Source organism: Homarus americanus, unplaced genomic scaffold (assembly GCF_018991925.1).
Source record: "Homarus americanus isolate GMGI-L3 unplaced genomic scaffold, GMGI_Hamer_2.0 scaffold36188, whole genome shotgun sequence".
NCBI lineage: Eukaryota > Metazoa > Arthropoda > Malacostraca > Decapoda > Nephropidae > Homarus > Homarus americanus.
In genome coordinates, this window is record NW_024718183.1 from 2,341,794 (window position 1) to 2,366,609 (window position 24,816).

The following is a 24,816-nucleotide window of genomic DNA, read 5'->3' on the forward strand; positions in this document are numbered from 1 at the left end:
AGATTAAGTTATTTATCTAAATTTTTATGTCTAATGAAAATTATGATGTTTATATTCAAATGATCATCAAATTGTTTCAGCAATGTAAATTATTTTCTGTGAGATAATTTAATATGAATTTTATGAGCTAAATTAAAGAGTGCCACTTCACCCGTGTAAAGAATTGCACCCACATGGAATGTAGGCATCCTGGGTTCTGGCGGGCACGTGGCGTGAAGCGCGGAATGTGGGACGCGTAAAGTGAGGTTGACTGTGTATATATGTATATGTACTGTATGTGTATATGTATATATATATATATATATATATATATATATATATATATATATATATATATATATATATATATTATAGTGGATGTCTCTCTACAAACTAACAAGTAGCTGCACACCACCTGCTATCACATTCAATGCCTTCCTAGCAACCAACCCAGGAGTGTTGCGGCTTCTGTATGAGCTAAAGTGCATGCTTCCTTGGGTTTCCAACATGACTCTTAGGGGACTGGCGGCTGCTGCTGGGTGTATATAAGCTCTGTCTCTCCCTTGAGATTCCTTTCTGCCATTCTTCCTGAACAAGCAACATCTCTCCAGCAAGCTCACGCTGTTAACATTTCATTCAACCAGGAGGCCAGCAACAGGCAACACCTTCTCTAACAAGCTCCTGCATCTACCTCCTTCAACACGATACTCCCGAACGTCTTCTACTGAGCTGCTCCCCACCACGCTCTCCAGCACCAGACTGTCTATCATATAACTTATATATATTATATAGAAACCACATAGTTTCCTTCCATCCTGGGTGCTAGACAACTTTAATATCTCGATACTACAATATATATATGTATGTGTATATATGTATATATATATGTATATATATATATATATATATATATATATATATATATATATATATATATATATATATATATATATATATATATATATATATATATATATATATATATATATATATATATATATATATATATATATATATATATATATATATATATATATATATACAGGTGGGTTACTTGAACTCAATCAGTTCCAGAAGGTTGGTTAGATTAACCGAAGTTGTTGAAGCATTGTTTCAATGGGTTTGGAGTAGTGGTTCCAGCTCACGAAATTTCCTAAATTCAACAAAAATGTTGAAAAGTTCACTTACTTTGAGGTGTGTATGTAGAAGGCTCCTGGATGATGATGATGATGATGGGATTTAGAATGGGGGTGGAGAGAAGGAAGAAGAAGGCATTGGGGTGGAAGAAGTCACCCGTAGGCGCCATTTCACCTATAAAATTTTAGCTCTCTTGGTGTAATTCAAGGTTATTTTCTTTAAATCAACACTGCACTGCATTATATATTGTCAATATGTAGAATATATTTCAAAATGACCAATAATTTGCTTGGAAGCATGAAAAAAAAAGCGTTTAGTTGAAGAGTCTCAAGCAAGATGTTACCTCCAGTGAAAACAGAAGACTGATGCCTGTTTGCTGTAAAGAGGCTGGATGCAGCGCATTAAACTAGTCACTTTACCTTCAATTTTGTTCAATAATTGTTAAATGACTAAAAAATTGAATATTAAACTTTTAAAATTGAATAGTATAAACTTCTTGATATTTACAAAAATAGTAAGAATTTAAGCCCTAGAACCGATTAATGTATTGGCGGACTGATACTAAAGCTGGTTGCCCTGTCAGTGCAAGCGAAAACATATGGAGGTCGGATTCGTAAGTTAGATTAGCGATTTTTAGTTAACGAATTGAAGATCCTTATGGAAGGCAGTTCGTTAATCAAAATTTACGTTAACCGAGGTGTTAGATTAAGCGAGGGGTCATGTATATATATATATTATATAATATACTGTATATATATAATATATATATATATATATATATATATATATATATAATATATATATATATATATATATATATATATATATATATATATATATATATATATATATATATATATATATATATATATATATATATATATATATATATATATATATATATATATATATATATATATATATATATATATATATATATGATTAGAAAGTCATAACAGTATATTCTTGGAAGTGGAGAAAAGGGACCTCCAAAGGTTATCGGCAATACAGCTTAACTATTTGCCTGTATACAAATTTAAAATATGGTATATAGGCAACAAGTTGACGAAAATAAACTAATTTGTTTAACAGTTGCCACAGTTGACTGAGTGTCCTAAAAAGTTACCAATGACGATCACCTTTTCAAAGTCGTCATTGCACCTTATCACCATCAACTTAACATCTTTAGTGATAGCTCTGTGGGGTCTCTTATCCCTGCTCTTTCACTTGCTGGTCACTTTCCTGAAATCTATAAATAGGGTAGATCCTTGGAAAATGTCAGAGTTTGGAGCTGGTCTCAAAAGATTCAGTTGGTTTGTAAACCAACATTCATTTCCTTTAGATATATTGGGTAGTTTTATTTAAAAAATAAATACTGTAGCAATAATAAATAAATAAATAATAATAAAAATTGTAAAGTAAAAAATACAAATATATAATAAAAAAGATAATTTTTAAATAGAAATAAACATGTGGAGTACTGTATTTATTATTGTAAAATGGAAAATTTTAGTTATCATAAACAAGGTACCAGCACAGTATACTTCTTACCATAAATACGCTAAAAGAGAACAAAGAAGTACAGTACATTATACTGTTTGATGATGTACAAAAGTATCCTTTATCTCACTTCAGCAATTTCTCATAGGTTTCCCTTGCAGAAGAAAAAACAATGGTGCAGATACCTGCTGCAACTCCTCCTCTCTAAAACTCTTTCAATTATACAAAAAATAAAAAATTTCCATAACTTCTGGTGTTTTGTTCATATAACAAAACACAGGATAAAAAGTACCAACAACAGAAATCACTCGATATGGACCGGTCACTAAGCTGACACCCTGGGTTGTAAAATAATCTGCACAGTGAACCCTACTCGATGGAGTGGTGTAGGTTGTAGCAGAGTGGTGCTGTACAAAGGAGCTCCAGCAAGACCTTTGAAATTTGCATTACAGGAAAAAATACATATGGTATCAGAGAAAAGACAATGCAAATAGTGTTCATGAATTCAAAATTTTGTATACTTTGTGAAATTCTTTATAACAGGAATGTGTACAGTGAGAACTGTGAGTCTTACATTTCCTAATGACCCGGTGTATCGGTAATTTATTATTATTATTATTATTATTATTATTATTTACTTACAAATGATGAGCGAGCTTAGAGATATTCACCAAAATTGCAAAAGCATAATTTTTTTAAATTTCCTACAATTATTTGATAAATAATTGTATACTGTTACTGTAGTAGTTACTGTAACTTTGTCGGTCAAAAAATATAAAATGGAACAGACCATCACACTGGTACTGTAGAATTAAGGTTTTTCTAATTTATTTCCTCAGGTAGATAATGGCACTGTTAAACACCTTCGTATATTTCAATAAACACTTTAATAGAAAAAATATGCTGTGGACTGTTTTGTGAACCCTAAGATTCAATGCCCATGTCTTGTAAAGGGCATTATGGTTACATAAAAACAATGTTGGCTAACACCTTTGTATAATAACACTCTCGAATTACTACAAAGTTCAGTAGTCACTTCTATGCGATAGTACAGCTACACAATGGTAGTTGTTAAAGACTTCTCCTCTGATTTTGGGGTCTCTTTTTGTCTGAATGTTATCCAGGAGTACACTATACTACCACCAACACTGTAAAGAAAATATATTATTCACTCATATATTTACTACTAAATATGGTAATACAATTATTTATAAACTGAAAAATATGTAATACTGTACAAGTTCATGGGATCTGAAAGAATTATACAAGTGTATAATAAATATATATAACAAGATAAAACAATTAATTGGACACAATGAACCAACTTGCAATTGCATTATTTGCTGTCACTATATAGTACATATAATTTCTTAATAATATTAATAGAAAATTTGTGAATACTGTACAGACACAATCACAAAGTCCAAACCCTAACATACCAGACAATTAGTTGGTGGACATGTTACACCAGGTTCTCCAGGCAACACAGTACAGTACAGAACAATACACACAATTAAACTGTTATCACATGACAGTCTAACCTCTCAATGTAGCTGTATTAACAGTGAGGTTAGTGTTTCACTTATGCAAATCGTTATCAAACTGGGACGCATTCTCAACACCTCATCAGTTATGTACAGTAGCAGAATCGGTACCATAACTTACAGACTCCTACAGTCCTTAATTTCTCATTCTCAAAATTTAATTAAGGGTCCATAACCAGTATTAACCTGTAATTATTTTCCCCTGTAAATTCCATTCTCTTGTCTGAAGGTATATGGCAGTGCATCAGTTAGTTGGCCAATTGTATTTCGGTTAACAAAATCATCACCCAATCACAAGAGAATCAGCGGAAATAGGGCATAAATGATAGTTGCTAGACGTGCCAAGCTTTATGTCTATATATATATATATATATATATATATATATATATATATATATATATATATATATATATATATATATATATATATATATATATATATATATATATATATATATATATATATATATATATATATATATATATATATATATATATGTAACGAATCTAATTGGTTCTAGAACCTGGTTCGTTATAGCATTAGATTCGTTAATAGGTTAATCGCTCAGGCCCCCAAATACAACCACTTAGCACTGAAAATTTCTGTGGAATTGTAAAAATACAGTACTTTATCTTGTAGTGTTGTGGCATGCAGGACAGGAGGCAGAGGAGGAGGAGGCATTATAGAGAAGAGGTGGAAGGAGGAGTCATCATCCTGGCCCTCTTTGGTGACTGTCTTAGAGCACTTTTCTGTTTATCTATAATTTCTTTCAAGTTTCAAGGGTTATTAGCTTTCTCATGCTCGATGATTCATTGTTCAATTGTACACTTGTATAACAAAATAGTTAAATGACAGATTTCAACAAGTTCAGTGATGCACTGACTACACAATGAACCAATATAGGCGCAGCGCTCTTGCAGAACCGCAGTACAACAATATATCATCAGACGAAATAGTCCCGTATTCATCCGCGTTAAGTTGTAGGAGTTGCGTTAAGTTATAGTATTCTCAATTTTATAGGTAAAACGTTAGTTATAGGAATATTATAGTAGGATCAGTTAGATTTATAGCATACCCTGTATATATATATATATATATATATATATATATATATATATATATATATATATATATATATATATATATATATATATATATATATATATATATATATATATATATATATATATATATATATATATATATATATATATATATATAACCATTATATCTCAAACATAAGGGTAGATTTGAACATTAAAAAATCTTGCCCAAAGTTAGGGAATTAGTCTTAATCACCAGAGTATAAAATTCTTACCTCTTAAATATTCGTATAAGAGTGGTGATGGAAACATGGTAAACCACTAAAAGAGTCCTCTCAGGGAAAGTGACCCCTTGACTCATGACCGCCTCTTAGCTATTTTAGCCGTCCTTGTGTTGGAGGTGGTCGAAGCAATGCATATCTGTATATTTATGATCACATGCTTATCTCTATAAATAATTAATTTAAAATTAATTTTTACAAAATATTCAGTAAATGACTCGTTAATTCTTGAAACTACCGACAGTGGTAGAATTTAGGATATAAATGATGAACAAGAAGTCACTTCATGGAGTCATGGATTAGGAGTTGGTCATAATGATCACCTACCAGTTATAATGCTAGCCTCCTTTTAAAGCGAAACAAGTATATAAGTGAAAATACTTGCAATTAATGTTTAATGTATTACAGTATAATATAAATAAATAAATAAACAAATAAATCGGCAAATCTATTTTTAAGTAAATGGAAATATTTTACTCACACCAACGTGGTTCAATTAAATAACTGCCGCTTAAGTAGTCACCCTAGTGTACAATGACATAATTTACAGTGCCAATACTTGGAAGTGAATTGGCATTGTACTAGCTCTTGTAATAAATAAATGGAAAAAAAGAATCAAAGGTGAGAAAACATTATATTGTATGTATATTTGTGTTGTGCCAAAGGAAAACAATTGAAACTCTGCAATTGTGTGTAAATGAACAGAAAGATAAATCAGCAACCTAAGACTTGGTCACAATTTTCGTGATGCCATATGGAAATGGGTCTGCATTAAAGACGTACTGTGCATTGTGCTTCAATATCTTCCCGAGCAGTAGAATCTCCCCATTTGGTAGCTGCTAAAACTTTTAGTAATATTACTTTGATACAACATGATAAATTAGACAAACAATGAAAATAAACAAACAAAGTTATTTGCAAGACCTCTCTGAGAACAGAGGGATGTATAGGGAAAGGAGGTTGAGATAAGATGGCTATTTATAAGCCTGTCTTTGCAATAATGAGGAAGTCAACCACACTAGAAATAATTAATTTTAATATATGAGTAGTGTTGTGAGGATGTGTGAGTGGTGTGGGGGGTTTGTGGTAGTGTTGTGAGGATGTGTGTATGTGGTGTGGGGGTTGTGGTACAGTGTTGTGAGGATGCTGTAAGAGTAGTGTGGGGAGCTTTTGTGGGTACAGTTGCCTGAGGATGTGAAAGTGGTGTGGGAGGTTGTGTGGTGTGGATGTGGTGGTTGTGGGGGTTGTGGTGGTGTTATGGGGATGCTGTATGAGTAGTGTGGGGGCTTTGTGGTTCAGTTGTGAGGATGTGTGAGTGGTGTGGGGGGTTGTGGTGGTGTGAGGATTTGTAAGTGGTGTGGGGTTGTGCAGTGGTAGTGTTGGGAGGATGGCGGTATGAGTAGTGTGGGGGGCTTTGTGGTTCAGTTGTGAGGATGTGTGAGTGGTGTGGGGGGGGGTTGTGCAGTGGTAGTGTTAGGAGGATGCAGTATGAGTAGTGTGGGAACTGTGGTTCAGTTGTGGATGTGTGGTGGTGTGGGGATTTGTGCAGTGGTAGTGTTAGGAGGATGCAGTATGGTAGTGTGGGGGCTTTGTGGTTCAGTTGTGAGGTCAGCCTTGGTGGTGGGGTTGTGCAGTGGTAGTGTTAGGAGGATGCTGCAGTATGGAAGTAGTGTGGGGGCTTTGTGGTACAGTTGTGAGATGTGTAGTGGTGTGGGGGGGGTTGTGTGTGTTGTGAGGATGTGTATGAGTGGTGTGGGGGTTGTGGTAGTGTTGTGAGGATGCTGTATAGGTAGTGTGGGGCTTTGTGTTTTAGTTGTGAGGATGTGTGGAGTGTTGTGGGGTTGTGTGTTGTGAGGATCTGTATGGTGGTGTGGGGGCTTTGTGGTACAGTTGTGAGGATGTGAGTGGTGTGGGGGTTGTGGTAGTGTTGTGAGGATGCTGTATGAGTAGTGTGGGGGCTTTGTGGTACAGTTGTGAGGATGTCATGTGAGTGGTGTGGGGGGGGGGGGTTGTGGGGAGTGGAGTCATGACACACACCCATCAACTTACTACCCTCTTTCCTGCATCACCATCAACACTACCAGCGTGCAACACACCTGGTCACCTCTACCATTATTAACACCTATACTGAATTGATTAGGATCATGTACTTGTGTACATCGATGTATTTCTGCCGACACTGAATCGTCATCAACCTCTAGGGTCCAGAGATAATAAGCCCTGGCACGTGACTCCTCTCTTAAAGTGCATTAAGGTGATTGTATTTGGCGTCATCTAATCCTAACTTCGTAATGGGTGTCAAGGCTTCACTATGATTACAATCTCAGTTTTTTAGTTTCGTTTATTCAACTGGTATTATATCTACAAGAGTTATTTAACCAGAGCGTGGACATTTCTTTGTAAGTGTCATATGTAGTATGAAATACAATATTTCAGTATCTGAGTGTCATATTTGAGATGGGGAATTAGGTGACATTAGTGGGGCAATAAAATGCAATTTTTCAAGAGAATCATGAAAATGGTGGGTACAAGCACCAAATTTAGCATGGTAATTCTCTAATGGTTACTAGTCAGTCTGCTGATTGGCCATTTAAAAAATTCAAGATGGCGACCATTTTCAAAAGGTGACCGCCATATTATTTAAGAGTTGATTTTCTTATAGAAATTGATGTAATTTGGGTCAATCTGGGTGATCTTGGTGTCGTATGTATGTTTTCAAGCATGCTTAGATGATTTTTATAGTTTTAAGTCCATTGTAGCTGCATTTTATACACATGAAATAACACTATTAGTAAAAAATCTAACAAAAATGAACTTACTAAAAAAGTCGGTAAACCAGTGGGAACACAGATCACCACGGGGCAGTGGCTTACTCACCACCGATCGTCTCGTGGCCAAACAGAAAGCATATAAATTGAAATACTTGCAATTAGTAATTTTAATATGTTTACAGTATATTATAAATAAACAAATAAATCGATACAAATCCATTTTCAAGTAAATGGAAAAAATTTTACTAAACACCGACATTAGTTCCAGTTACGGTAAATAGCAGGCGCTTCGGTAGCGTCACTAGTGTTTACGCTACACCAGCGGGTAACATTTGATGACATTACTTTGAAGTGAATTGGCCTTATTTTAAAAAACCAAGGATGGTTGGTGAGGACTACTGAGTCAGTGGGTAAGTGTCATTTGGGGTACTGGTCTTATACAATGAATGAGGCTCAAAGCTACTTTAAATGGAGATTTGGTTAAATGGAAATTTGGGGCCGTCTTATGCCCGGCCTTATAGGCAGATATCTGATTATATATATATATATATATATATACAGTTGTACCCCACTTAACGCGGTCAATAGAACCCAGAGGGTCCCGTGTTAAGTGAAATCCGCGTTAAGTGAACAACAGAACATATGGGATTAATTCCAATAGAAACCGGCCCGACCCCCAAACTCCACTTTTTGAAGACACATAACTATGTTGTAGTAAAAATATCATCTTAATTTTATGATGGTACATGCACAAAATTAATACTTAAGAGAAATAGAGAAATACAGTGGCCAAGTTAATGTCCATTCAAATAATGGACTCAACTCCCTCCCCCTCTCACACTACACTGCCAGCTCTTCCCTCTCTGAGAAATTTTTGGGGGAAAACCACTAAATTTTAATAAATAATACCTCAAACTAAAGTTAGGATAATACAATTGACATTGCTGGATTCCTTGTAAGACCAGGAATATTTTGAATATAAATGTCATATATTTTGCACAAAAGATAACATAGTTACCCAGAGAAAAAATTTTATCTAAAATTTGTATGTCTAATGTAAAATATATGATGTTTATATTCAAAATGATCACCAAATTATAAGAATTCCAGCAATGTAAATTATATTCTGACCGGGTAATTTGTATGAATTTTATGAGCTAAAACAAATATCTTCAGTTAATAAAAAAAAAAAATATTCTTCCCGACACTATCTGTCAATCAAAGTACCCCACCTTGCCTCCCCCCTCTTCCAACCGCGCGGTCAGTCCCAACCCTCCCCCCCACTTCCCACCAAGAGAAAGAGTGGGTGAAAAAAATATATTTTAACATTTTGTATTAAATAATACCTCAGATTAAAGTTAGGATAATATAATTGACATTGCTGGATTCCTTGTAAGACCAGGAATATTTTGAATATAAATGTCATATTTTGCACAAAAGAGAACATATCTACTCAGAGAAAACATTTTATCTAAAATTTGTATGTCTAATGCAAAATATATGTTTATATTCAAAATGATCATCAAATTATAAGAATTCCAGCAATGTAAATTATATTCTGACCGGGTAATTTGTATGAATTTTATGAGCTAAAACAAATATCTTCAGTTAATAAAAAAAAAAAAATATTCTTCACAGGGTAACAGATGGTCAGTCGGTCCCTCCCTCCCCCCAACCCCCCACCAACCGTCCCAAGGAGATGTGTGGGAAAACCAGAATACTTAACTTTTTTGTAATAAATAATACCTCAAACTAAAGTTAGGATAATATAATTGACATTGCTGGATTCCTTGTAAGACCAGGAATATTTTGAATATAAATGTCATATATTTTGCACAAAAGATAACATAGTTACTCAGAGAAAAAATTTTATCTAAAATTTGTATATCTAATGCAAAATATATGATGTTTATATTCAAAATGATCACCAAATTATAAGAATTCCAGCTATGTAAATTATATTCTGGCCGGGTAATTTGTATGAATTTTATGAGCTAAAACAGGCAGTCAGGCAGGGTGGCGGGTGGGGCAAATCTAAAAATAGCGTCTCGAGCCGAACACTCACCGCGTATATGTGGAAAAAATCCGTGTTAAGTGAAAATTCAGCTCTGGCGAGGCACCGCGTATATGGTAAAACGCGCTAAGTGAAACCGCGTTAGGCGGGGTAATACTGTATATATATATATATATATATATATATATATATATATATATATATATATATATATATATATAAATATATATATATATATATATATATATATATATATATATATGTAATATTCAGAAATTTCAGTGTAATTTCAAACGCCGCGCCATTGGTGATGCTGAGTTCAAGGTCGTCTGAGGGAAGACCGCGCTCCCCGCACGTAGCGAGAGGTTGTGGAACTAGGCCTGCTCAATTACAGGTGGTTCTGCTTTCTCGCTTGGCAGAATAATTGTGTTCTTGTAAAATATCGTGTTATAGAAAATCGCGTAATAGAAATAACAGGGCTTATGGAGAAAATAGGGTTAGGTGCAGTTTACTCGAAATCGAAAAAATTTAGTAGTTAGCCTAACACAAAGGATAGCACAGTCTAAATAAATGTTACATTCATATCTAATAATGAAATCATACAGTAAATTTAACACTTTACCTTGAAAAAATTTGAATGTAACTTGATGGGGGAGAAGGGTGATTTTGAGGTTGATAACATCAAGCTTCTCTTCAAGTGTTATATCCTTTCTTTTACGATAATCACCGGGAATTCTATCATCAGAATGCTTTTTGGAGATATTCTTCTTTACCATATTCACAGTTAATACCACAAAATTGGAGAAATAGTAAGCAAAAATCGCGTTATAGCAAACAAGCGATCCCGTTATACAAATATTGTTCCGAATTCATAAATCGCGTTAGAGCAAATTCGCGTTATCAAAACACGCGTTATAGCAGAACTCACTGTATATACTAAATTTACAGAATTAATATGGAGGCGAATTATGAAACTAAATGTCAGATATTAAATTAAAAGTAATGATAGATCGTATATCAGTCAGAATAATGTTACGGGTGTCCCAAGAAAGTTACTAGTTAGGCGGAAAATATGTCACGTAGGACCAAGCTAACGCCTTGAGAGGACACGAGGCTGGCTAGTCCTAAGTCACGCGAAAGCGATCGGACCAACAAGACGTCCCTGCGCTCCGTCCACAGAAATAGTCACGTGGCCTAGTCACCTGTGTTGCACTATTGCAGTATAACAAGTAAGTCTCATTTGATCTCAGACAGGGGTTAGATAGGGCAGTGATAAAGTTATCAAGAGCTAACAGTGAGTTAATTTCAGGGTTTCCGTCAGAACCCACTTGACTGTGAGAGTGATGACAGCGAGAGATTGACTGCCGTTTGAGACTGCCGTTGATGATTGAGGATTGGCGATTGTCGCCGTTGGACCGATCATTGTAGGCCTGTCACTGCTTAGCGGGGTAGCAAAGAAGCTCTTGAGTGAACCTAGCAGTCTGGGTGCCCAGCTAACGACGGGACGATCGTTGGGGTCATCAGCTCTCCTCTACCTCAGCTCACAATACCACATATCTCAAGTAGCTTAGTGAAACCCTTTTGCTAACGGGAAGCTAAAGCTTCTCTCAACTGTACAAGGTCTGATTGGCTCACTCCCTTCCGCTTCATGGATGTACTGGGGGTAAAGTGAAGCCAGCCGAGTGATACAGGGTCGCACACTGGGGCCAAGAGTCAGTGGAGTTTAGAGGTACACTTTCCAAGGTGGAGAAAGGCTGATTTGGGCCTGAAACTACGGGTGCCTGTTGGTTGTGCCTTAAACGACTACGGAGTGCAGGTGGAATCTGTGTGTGTGTTAGGTTAGGAAGCATGGTTCACGGGTATTGGTGGACTCAGTAACTTCTTAATAATAGTGACAATATTTTTGTGTGTAGTTAATACTATTTTTTCAGTTACTAATGTATGCTGTGTGCATTTAATATTTCTTTATAATCTCAATCTCAGGTATAACCTTTGTTCCCCAGAGTAGTGTTTAAGTTAGGTTAGGAGGTGTGTATCTGTTGGGGTAATATAATTTTGTTGAGTGCCCTGAAGGCCTATTCAGGGTGGACTTCATAAGTTCTGATTTTTATATCATTTTCTCAGTGATTGATATTTTGTTGAAAGCCCTTAAGGCCTGGTTCATGTGTGCAAGCAACATTTCTTAATACTTTAAACTTATTGTCCTTTAATGAGGCATTGCCTGAGTTTCTAATAATTTCAACATCATGTATAACTTTTATTCCCCAGAGTAGTATTTTAAGTTCAGGTTAAGAAGTGCGCATATGTGTGCACCATTATTTGATTGTGCTTGTAGTGTTGGAGGGAATATAAGTGAAAATTTTACAGTGAGTCTCATTCATCCCAGACACAGACGCTATCCTTCCACGGGTCACGGACAATTCATTTTATTTAGTAAATTTAAGTGTTCTTGCACTGGTTCGGGATTTCTCTCAAAGGGGCGCTTCCACTGCAATTACCATCAAATAATCTTTAATAAACCCCAAGTCAAGTGAGAAATTAAAGTCCAGTGTGTATATATATATATATATATATATATATATATATATATATATATATATATATATATATATATATATATATATATATATATATATATATATATATATATATATATATATATTTTAGTCCATATAACAGCGGACTTGAACATATAATCAACGACCTCACCAGCAGAATCGACCCTCGACCTACTGGTGTGTGACTAGGAACGCTTACCGGCTAGGCCACAAGGACACTAAAAGCAGTTCTAGACTCTGTTATATTTCACACAAGCCTGTTCATCGAGCTGATGGCGCGTGAACCTCTAATGGGGACCACCGTATCACTTAGGTGGTCAGAGTAACGTTTACCAAATCCGGCTCGAAACACGAGGATCCATATATATTTCATTAGCCCCAATAAAGCACGCGGACTTCTACATACAATCAACACCTCAACCGCCCAGGATTAGACCCCGGCACACAAGTCCGGCTTTATTGGGCTAATGAAAATAATATGGTCACCGTGTTCAAGCGCCATAATCTTGAACAGGCGTAAAGACTGCTGTCGTGGTCAGCGGTTCGCGGTCACAGTCATGAAGGCTTGTGTGCGTGGGTTGAATCTGGCGGGTTGAGGTGATTGTATGTAGAAATCCGTGTTTTATTGGGCTAATAAATATATATATATATATATATATATATATATATATATATATATATATATATATATATATATATATATATATATATATAAATATATATATATATATATATATATATATATATATATATATATATATATATATATATATATATATATATATATATATATATATATATATATATATATATGAAGTTCTGCAGCTTTCGGTGTAATTCAGTGATACAGACCCACTGAAGATGTGAATGCACCTACAGTGATTTAATTGCATATATATATATATATATATATATATATATATATATATATATATATATATATATATATATACATAGTATTACCCGCTATATGACGGTTTCATAGCAACGTTTTATCATATCGCGGTGCCTGCCAGAAATGAACTTTCATAACACGGATTTTCACATATACGGTGGTGTCCGGCTCGAGGCTTTATTTTGAATTTGCACCCATACCATTTACTTGTTTTAGCTCATAAAATTCATACAAATTACCGGTCAGAATATAATTTACATTGCTGGAATTCTTATAATTTGGTGATCATTTGAATATAAACATCATATATTTTGCATTAGACATACAAATTTTAGATAACATTTTTTCTCTGGTAACTATGTTATCTTTTGTAAAAATATATGACATTTATTCAAAATATTCCTAGTCTTACAAGGAATCCAGCAATGTCAATTATATTATCCTAACTTTAATCTGAGGTATTATTTAATACAAAATGTTAAAATCTAAATTTTTCACCCACTCTTCTTTGAAGGGATGATTGGTGGTGGGGAGGTTGGGACTGACGCAGTTGAAGAAAGGCAAGGTGGTTACTTTGATTGACAGATAGTGTCCTGAAGATTTTTTTTTATTAACTGAAGATATTTGTTTAGCTCATAAATTCATACAAATTACCGCAGAATATAATTTACATTGCGAATTCTTATAATTTGGTGATCATTTGAATATAAACATCATATATTTTGCATTAGACATACAAATTTTAGATAAAAATTTTCCGATAACTATATTATCTTTGTGCAAAATATATGACATTTATATTCAAAATATTCCTTGTCTTACAAGGAATCCAGAATGTCAATTGTATTATCTACTTTAGTTTGAGGTATTATTTATTAAAATTTAGTGGTTTTCCCCAAAAATTTCTCGAGAGGAAGAGCCGGCAGTGTAGTGTGAGAGGAGGAGGGAGTTGAGTCCATTATTTGAATGGACATTCAACGACTGTATTTCTCTATTTCTCTTAAGTATTAATTGTGCATGTACCATCATAAATTAAGATGTTATTTTACTACAACATAGTTATGTGTGTTAAAAAGTGGGGTTGAGTCGGGCAGTTTCTATTGAATTAATCCTGTATGTTCATTCATAGCGGATTTCATAACAGGACCCTCTGGGTTCTATTGACCGCGTTAAGTAGAATATGACTGTATTATATATATATATATATATATATATATATATATATATATATATATATATATATATATATATATATATATATATATATATATATATATATATATATATATATATATATATATATATATATATATATATATATATATATATATATATATATATACCATGTAGTCAATTGAACACAGGGTACTGTGTTAGTGAAACCGCATTAAGTGAACAACAGAACATATGGAATTAATTCCAGTGAGAATAATGACCTGACGACACTAACTATGTTGTAGTAACTTTATGATGGTAATACAATTAATTAAAATATCAATAATATTAGGTTTTTTATTACCTCATTTGTAGAAAAGATGGCTGGGCACAGGGGATGGGTGGTTGGTTCGAGGCAGAGGGAGATTATGGCCTCACCTGTATCACTTGTATCAATTGTATCACTATCCACCACAGAGGCTTGCAGGGCCTCTTTGTCACCCTCAAAGTCCATATAAGCCCATATCCTCACTATAATTATCACTATCACTGACTCGGGCGGCTGTGGTGGGTGGCAGGTGAAGAACTGGTAATGTTTTGATGACTGGCGACCTTGTCACTTATCGTGCCTTGCCGCTTCAGCGTATGAGTAGATGAACCGCTTTAAGTGAAAGTTCGGTTCCTGGCGAGAACACGTATATCTGAAATAAATAAATAAATATAAATATAAATATATATATATATATATATATATATATATATATATATATATATATATATATATATATATATATATATATATATATATATATAGGTGCTCCCGACTTACGGCTAGGAAATTTTGATTTACTAATGGGTTAGGACCCAAATCCAGGTCGAAGTCCAATAGCAAAAAAAAAAATCTTCAATGAAATACAGTACAGTAAAAGTAATAAATAATGAGGAATGGATACAGTTGTGACTGAGCACTTACTTTTAAAGTAGTCAGCTGAATGCACACGGGGCCCCCATAATTTTCTAATTATACATGGAGACTACTTTAACTGGAAGAAGCAGAGGAGGAGACAGGGCTGGGTGGGTCATCAATATCGCTTTCTTCAGACAGGTTTATGTGCTGTGGGAACTTGCTGGTTGAAGGTATTGGATCATCTTGAGGGAGTGAAGAGGCAGCACTGGTGGGGCATGAGGAGACAGCACTGGGGGACTTCTTAAAGTAGATGTCCATTTTAAACTGCACAGTTTGTTTTTTCTTTTCATTATAAATTTCTCTGTAGCAAGCAAATGCATCTTGGATCATTCTGTCAACTTTGGCATAACGCTCATAATTTTGATCCATGCCATCAAACATTTGCATTCCTTTATTAATTGTAGCAAATGCCTCTGCCATTTGTTTCACTGAAAACTTTTTGGGGGGTGCAGGTTCTTCTACATTTTGTCTCTCTTCTTCCTCTGCAATTTTCTGTGCATCTAGTTCAATAAGATCCTTGTTACTGAGCTCTTCTGCTACACTTTCAACCAACTGTTCAACATCTTCATTATCAATTTCTAACTCCAGCTGTTTACCTAACTCCACTATCTTGTTACCAATATCCAAAATAACTTCATTTTCATTAAATCCTTTGAAACTGTGCACATATCTTTTCAGGATTTTCTTCCATATTCCATTCATGCAATGTTTTGTAACCTGATCCCATGCTGTACTAATGTTCTTTATACATGACAAAATGTTGTACTCCTTCCAAAACTGTGTGAGCGTTTTCTCACCTTCAGTAGCAGCAACAGCCTGAGCGAAGGTCGTGAGTAAATAATACGCTTTAAATGCAGCAATAGCACCTTGATCCATGGGTTGGATGATAGAGGTAGTGTTAGGTGGAATGTACACTACCTTAACATCAGGGTGCATGTCTTCCAGGTGTGGTGGGTGTCCCGGAGCATTATCCAAGATCAGCAAAATCTTGAATGGAAACCATTGTTGCAGACAATACTCCTTGGCTCCAGGAGTGAAACAATTCATGAAACAATCCTCAAACAGTATTAGGGTCATCCAGGCTCTCTTATTACTGCGATAAAACACTGGCAGTGTGTGCTTGCTGACATGTTTAAAAGCCCTGGGGTTCTCTTAATGATAGATCATGAAGGGCTTTAGCTTGAAACCAGCAACATCCCCCCCAACAGAAGTGTAATTCTGTCCTTGAATGCCTTGAATCCTGGCATTGTTTTTGCCTCTTTGTGGATGTATGTCCGCTCAGGCATGCGCTTCCACAATAATCCAGTCTCATCCACATTGAATATTTGCTCAGGCAAATAATTCCCTTCCACAATCACATCATCTAACTCCTCCTTAAAAGCTTTGGCAGCACCAACATCAGCACTAGCTGCCTCTCTACTCACTTTAACATTGTGTAGACTGTAGTGTTTTTTAAATCTATTAAACCACCCATGACTTGCTGTAAAGGTTTGCTCACATTCATCTCCTGCCTGCTCCTTCAGGCTTTGGAACAGGCTTCTTGCTTTAGCCTGTAAGGTTAGAAGGTTTAAGGGTACACGCCTCTTTATCTGGTCTTCTATCCATATCACCAATAATTTTTTGATAACGTGAATAGGACCTTGTCTTTTCTTCTAAATTATAGTTCTCTTTATAGGTGTTGTTCCTTTCACTACATCATGAATGCGTTCCTTGTCCTTCAGAATAGTGGATATGGTCGAGTGTGAGAAACCTAGGTCACGTGAGATTGTTGCTACAGTTTTTCCATTCTCATACTGTGTTATTATCTTCATTTTCATCTCAAAAGTAATTGCCTGTCTCCTTTTCTTTGGAGCACCACCAGCACTCTCACTTGTACGCTTTCCAGTCATTATAAAGTCAATTAAATACGATAATAACGAAAGTTCACAGCGCGATCAGTATAGGATATGATAGCCAAACACCAACAAAGCGCTCCACTGAGTGAGTGTACCCACGAGGCGACCCAAGCCATGCCTCCCTCTCGCCCGGGACGGAAACGTTTCGGTATAGAAAATGCGCGCGTCATTTGAAAAAATTTTTGGTCACGACTGCGGCGGTCGTATGTCCCGACGGACGTACGGTCAGAGCAGGTCGTAAGTGCGGATTGACGTAAGTCGGGGACTACATATATATATATGTATATATATGTATATATATATATATATATATATATATATATATATATATATATATATATATATATATATATATATATATATATATATATATATATATATATATATATATATATATATATATATATATACTGTATACCTGAAAGAGAAAGAGAGAGAAAGAGACAGACAGACAGACAGACAGACAGACAGACAGACAGACAGACAGAGAGAGAGAGGTAAAATTGCATCACATTTTCTCTTACAAAAAGTAATTTTCATTGTTTTTTTTTGCTTATCCCGGTAATACAATCAGTAGTCATGCTCTTTTTTTGGCCGCAAAATTAGTGAAATGTATCTTACTGACTGATATCTATGTCTATACCACATTAACAAGGTCTATCTGCAAGTTTACTCAGGCATAAAATAATATTTGTACCATAAATAAGGACAATACAAATCTTCTATTTTTGAACAAATTTCTTGAAAAGTTTTAAGAAGACAAAAAAAATCTTCGTTTCTTCCAGTCCTCGACAGGTAGAAACTCTCAGGTCTCTTCTTATCGTAAAAAATGAACTAAAAAGACAAACTGTAATATTGTACAGTATTTTAGTATGTTGATGTACAAAACATTATCTTCATTATTCGATGATAAACCAAGTCTAACAAGCATTATTACAACACAAATTATTAATTTTTGTTATGCAATCAGGAAATAGCGACTTCCTATATCCGGGTTGTCCATGTTACAGCAGCTCACGAGGTCCTGTAAGTTACGGCCTCGAACACGGACTCACTTACAGAGTCCTGTGACAAATATTTGTTTTGAGAATACCGATCGGAGACTGTAACTCCAGTTACGGGGTAAACAAAGAGATATAGTCCCGTATATGCTTTTGAGAATGCGACCCCGTACTTCATTGTATGAAAGCGTCTAAATATGTTGCATCTATTAGGGTTGAAACACAACGTTATATTTTATGCCGCCAGAATACCTTATATAAACTTCAGCCATTCTTTATAATGCAAGATGTTTTGACTCGCAATCACTTCAGATTCACTTGCAACAAATAATCTAAGTTACAACATAACTTACTTCACTGATGGGTTGTGTCTGTTATTATTAATGCATTCTTCTTCACCACTGTTTGACTCTTGAAGTTTTATAAAAGTATATACAGTGGTCCCTTGATTAACGAACGGTTTAATTAACGAAATTTCGGTTAACGAATTAGCTCCCATAAGGATTTTCAGTTCCATTAACGAACAAAACTTCGATTAACGAAAGCCTTAGGAGAAACACACTTTGTTGTGAGCATCAGCTGATCGGCTAGTCTGCCAATTCAGTAATCGGTTCTATGTTTACATTCGTTTCCAGTGGAGTAAATATCAAGAAAGTTGTGTTCTTGAATATTTTTGTATTTTTTATATTAAAATTATTGGTCATTCTAAAATTTAGCCATCCAAGCTCTGTCAACATAAAGTTTTTCAACTAATATTTTTGGCTCGATATACCGTATATACTCGTGTATAGTTCGAGTTTTTAAGACCAAATTTTTAGACAAAAAATTGGGGGTCGTCCTATACATGCATAATAGTTTTGTTAGGTTGAACCCGTGCATGATGGGAAGGGCGAGCAGCAACTTTTAGCTTCAGACATGAAAAATATTTACCATTTACTGCCAGTAAACAATGGAAACATAAAATATGTACCAATTAGTAATGAAAAGTTGTGCAGTTCCTTCAGTAAATGAAGCTCACCAACTTACAATAAGCTAAATTACCTTACAACGTGCTTTCAGTAGACTATGTTGAAGTTCTTAGCACAGGCTAACTTATCATATCATATACGGTATCACAGTTCTCATTGATCTACAAAAAATACCGGTAATAAAAACCTTTTCGATATTTCACACTTAATATAATACCCGGTAATCAACTTCAACCTCCTATTGTTTGCAACGACGCATCACGCACCACCAGCTGTATCAGCTAGACGGTACTCGTGTTTTTCGAAAGTTTTCAGTTAAAAAACTGTTACATCACATGTATATTTTACCTTAACTGTGCCTAAATGAATATTTTCTTGGAAATAAATAGTAGTTTTGCTGAAACGTGACGTATTTTAATGTAAAATAGGATAAAATACATGACGAAAACAAAAGATTTTACCTAACCTTTCGATGTTCAAGAGAAGTTACTCGTTTTTTTATTAGTTTTTGGTTAAAATACTGTTATATTACAATGGTATTCTATTCATACTGTGCTTGATATAATGCATTCACGGAAATGTAATATTTTTGCTGAAATGACGTATGTATTACAGTGGAAAGTGGGATAAAATAGTGACGAAAACAATGACTTTCGCTTTCTTTCGTTCAAAAGATGTTACCGTAATCGCCTTTTGATTGGTTTTCAGTTAAAAAACTGTTGTATTACAATAATATTCTATCCTAATTGACTTGAATAAATACTAAGATACCATATTTCTGAATATTTTCATTAAAATCCATCAAAATCACTTTCCTTGTCATCGTCTGCAGCACCACACAGCTTCTCCCAGTCCTCTCCTTGAACAGGGCTAGAGGGTACATGTTTTTCGAATCGTTTTCAGTTAAAAAACTGTTACATCACACGTATATTTTACCTAAACTGGAAAAGAATGAATATATTCTCGGAAATAAATAGTAGTTTTGCTGAAACATGATGTATTTCAATGTAAAATAGGATAAAATACATGACGAAAACAAAAGACTTTACCTAAGCTTCCGATGTTCTTGAGATGTTATTCGTTTTTTAATAATTTTCGGTTAAAATAGTGTTATATTACAATGATATTCTATTCATACTGTGCTTGATATAATACATTCACGGAAATGTAATATTTTTGCTGAAATTACGTACGTATTACAGTGGCAAGTGGGATAAAATCGTGACGAAAACAATGACTTTGAAATATAATGCAATATTAACCCCTAAATCGGTTAATTCGGACAATCGGCTAAAACGGACACCCTTCCCCCCCCCTATTAGGCCGAATTAACGAGGGTCGACTGTACTCTATTTAGTTTATATTTAATGTTTTGTTAATTTTATTACCGGTATACCCTGTACAGTACTTTGTATGTACTTTTTCTGTAAGTTGGAACCAATTACTCAATATCCCACTGAAATAATAGATTCAGTAAACAAAATTTTCGGTAAACAACCGACTCTGTGGAACCAATTGTGTTCATTAATTGAGGGACCACTGTAGTTGTATTGTAGTGTAGTATTACTGGAAAATAATCTATGATTAAGTTTAAATGTATTTATTTGTGGAATTATTATTCCGATAATTATTTATATGCATTACTTGCTCTACCAAACACAAAGACAGCCTGGCGACAGACTGCGTGTGTGTCACCGAGCACTTTTTATGAAAAATAATGCAAATAAAATATTCTAATTGAATTATTTATATTATAGGAAATAAGTATTATGATCAGTAAATATATGCATTACTGGCCATCCCGGACACAATGGCAAGCAAAAAATGGCCGCTAAGTGCGTAGTGACCACGAGTGCTAGCCGTCAAAACAACACTGTCCCCTTATCTCCCACGCCACTTCTGCCACAGGGAAGTTTCTAGAGGGTTAATATATAGTTTTTCTTACTTCTTTTTTAATGTTTTATCATTTAAAAATGTTAAAAAATATTTTTGGAAAAGTTGATTTTTCTCGATTTACCTCATGTGGGGGATACGGCCAGCGGCACCCTAGCCTGGGGCGTAGGGGGTTAATAATTAAAAATTTAACCAAATGTTGAGGAGTAAAGAGTTACCAATGAATTAAATCAACCACCCACTACAGTACTTCAGTTTCCAACTACAGTACTGTACTCTCAATTTATCTCAGAAAATTTTCAGTATGAAAGTTGTCTGAAAAAAGCTTGACTTATTAAAAACACATCTCTGTTACTATTCCAGCCAATGAAGCTGCAAATTAAGTAAAGACTGATAAATATACACACAGAAAATTAAGCATATGTGACAAAAAAGAGAGAGAGAGGTATGACATCACTCATTGTCATCAAACATATCCGAGTACTGTGTTGAATTTCTGTCAGACATGATGGAACATAACAGATATAAACTGAAATCCACACATACAAGCTCTGACAAAGCAAAATCATCATATTATGTACAGGTAAGCAAGTATGTTGCAGCAATAGCAGGACTTGAAAGTAATTACTCCTTACATTATCACATTAGATTATAGTTGAGCAGTTCTTACTAGTTCTCTGGCTGAAGATTAGTAGAGTGTACACTATACTGGACAGTGCACTGAAAACAGCAATTGCAGCACATCACTGACATTGTCAGGTTATATAAAACAAGAAAAAATTATTATATGGGCTAATTTTTCCTACTTTCCTTTATGTAATCTTGACATATCTTTCCGTTTCTTTGATGTTTGCATATTTCTTTAACGAACACTGCTGGAGACCTATTAACAAATATTAGTGATATCCACTAAACAACTCTGTCCTTGGCTACCTTGCACAGCACAAGTGAAGAGCTACTCATCTTTTTACATGACAGCAAATGCCAAAAATAAGGAAGATTCCTAACTACAACTGTGACAAATGAGAAAGAATTCATGTGAATAAGATAACCATGAGCAGTACACAGTACAAGCCACTGAGGGTAAAGTTAAGCAGCAAGAATCACCGGATCACAAGAACAAAAGTACTTTCAATGTAAATGGATATGTGTCTGCCATGAAATGAAAATTTACTTAGTTGCAAAAAATAATTGTTCTTGCAACAACAACAAACTGAAGTTCTGTTAAAATACATTTACAGAATAGAGTAATAATAAAAATATGAAACATTTGGTTTTCAATCTGGATTCCAAGTAACATTGTAAACTAAAGACATCACATGAATGGTTTATCTCCCTAAATGTGGTGTCATTATACTACTGTATTCACTAGTAGTGTGCGGTGAGCGGCTGACATTCACCTGGGGGTCATTATGAGCACCAATAGAAATGACTGAGTTACCAAGTGCTATTGCGAGTACTTGTGAGTCACTTGGTGACCTTATGAACAATTCTGCATCATTATGAGCACTTGTAAGCCACCTGGTATCATTAGAATCACCTACAAGTTATATGGAATCATTAAGATTAAATGGTGTTATAATGAGCAACTGGCATCATCCTCAGCACCTCTCATTATGAACATTGGGCATTATTAAAAGAACCTATAATTTACTTGGGGACATAAAGAAGATCTGTGAGTCACTTGGCACCATCTAAGCACTTACCAGTTACAAGTCATTATTAACCACTTAATTGTCATTATAAATATGTGAGACAACTATGGTTATTATGACCACCTGTTAGTCACTTCATCTTAATGTGAGATATACTACAATGTAAACACAGCTTCTCTTCTGATCAGTGAAGTACACCAATGTTGAGTCTGATTTAAGCATTATTCCTGCACATATCTTATAAATACACATGTTGTGTACACAGTATTTGAATACAGTTTATTGTAAACGGTATGGGAAGCAGGCATACCAACATATGACAATACACTGGATATGTTAATTATTTTGCATTATTGTGGAAATGACCCCAAATTTTTCTACTGAATGACCCCATCTACAGTAATATAGATGCCTTTCAAAACCTCGGAAGGAAATAAAACATTTTGACAATGAACATAAAGAAATGCCTAATAAACCTTATACAAATTGCAGGTACTGTACTGTACACAGTATTTGATAACCAGTGTAAGTACAGTATTTGAGATGGAATTTCCCAAAAATTCTGCAGCAAACAATTCTCTCTTGGGAAATGAATCCTCTTCAAAGCCTCAGGCCAGACTTTTCATCTGATGTAAAATTAATGTATAAAAGATAAGCTGATCTACACACTGAAAACCCTCTGCCTTCAATGCGGGGCAGTGTTGGTAACCAGTCACTGGGTTGTTAAAGAAAGTAAACAATCTTACAGTGGTCTATAAACCTATCCCACAAATAAAGGGGTTACTAGAAGACTAAGCAGACATGCGCTGTACAGGGAAGGGTGGGGCAATACAAACAGTTTTGTGTTATTAAGGAACCTCCTGGGAAAGAATGAATCACCAGTATGCAGAGCCTCTAGGACTGTGAATGTCATACTTCATACATCCACTCAGATCAGGTTATAATAAGATAGTACTTTACATGTTAACCTGAAGCTGCTAATATATATATATATATATATATATATATATATATATATATATATATATATATATATATATATATATATATATATATATATATATATATATATATATATATATATATATATATATATATATGCATATGCATATACATATGCATATGCATATACATATGCATATACATATACATATACATATACATATACATATACATATACATATACACATACATATACACATAGATACATATACATACATATACATACATATACATACATACACATACATACACATACATATACATATACATACATATACATATACATATACATACATATACATATACATACATATACATATACATACATATACATACACATACATATACATACACATACATATACATACACATACATATACATACACATACATATACATACACATACATATACATACACATACATATACATACACATACATACATATACATATACATACATATACATATACATACATATACATAGACATACATATACATACATATACATATACATACATATACATACATATACATATACATACGTATACATATACATA

The 24,816-nt window shown here is 34.4% G+C and overlaps 1 protein-coding gene across 2 annotated transcripts in view; it reads right to left on the reverse strand.

Annotated features, from left to right (window-relative positions):
• Positions 1–3,601: 3,601 nt before the first annotated feature.
• LOC121859246 (UDP-N-acetylglucosamine/UDP-glucose/GDP-mannose transporter-like) overlaps positions 3,602–24,816 on the reverse strand; it is a gene marked incomplete at its 5' end in the record, with an annotated part of 31,944 nt that continues 10,729 nt past the window's right edge. The window contains 2 exon segments of one of the 2 annotated variants that reach the window (XM_042355988.1): positions 3,660–3,764; positions 22,238–22,322. In XM_042355988.1, the coding sequence (XP_042211922.1) occupies positions 22,247–22,322 (76 nt within the window). 2 annotated transcript variants of the gene reach the window in all.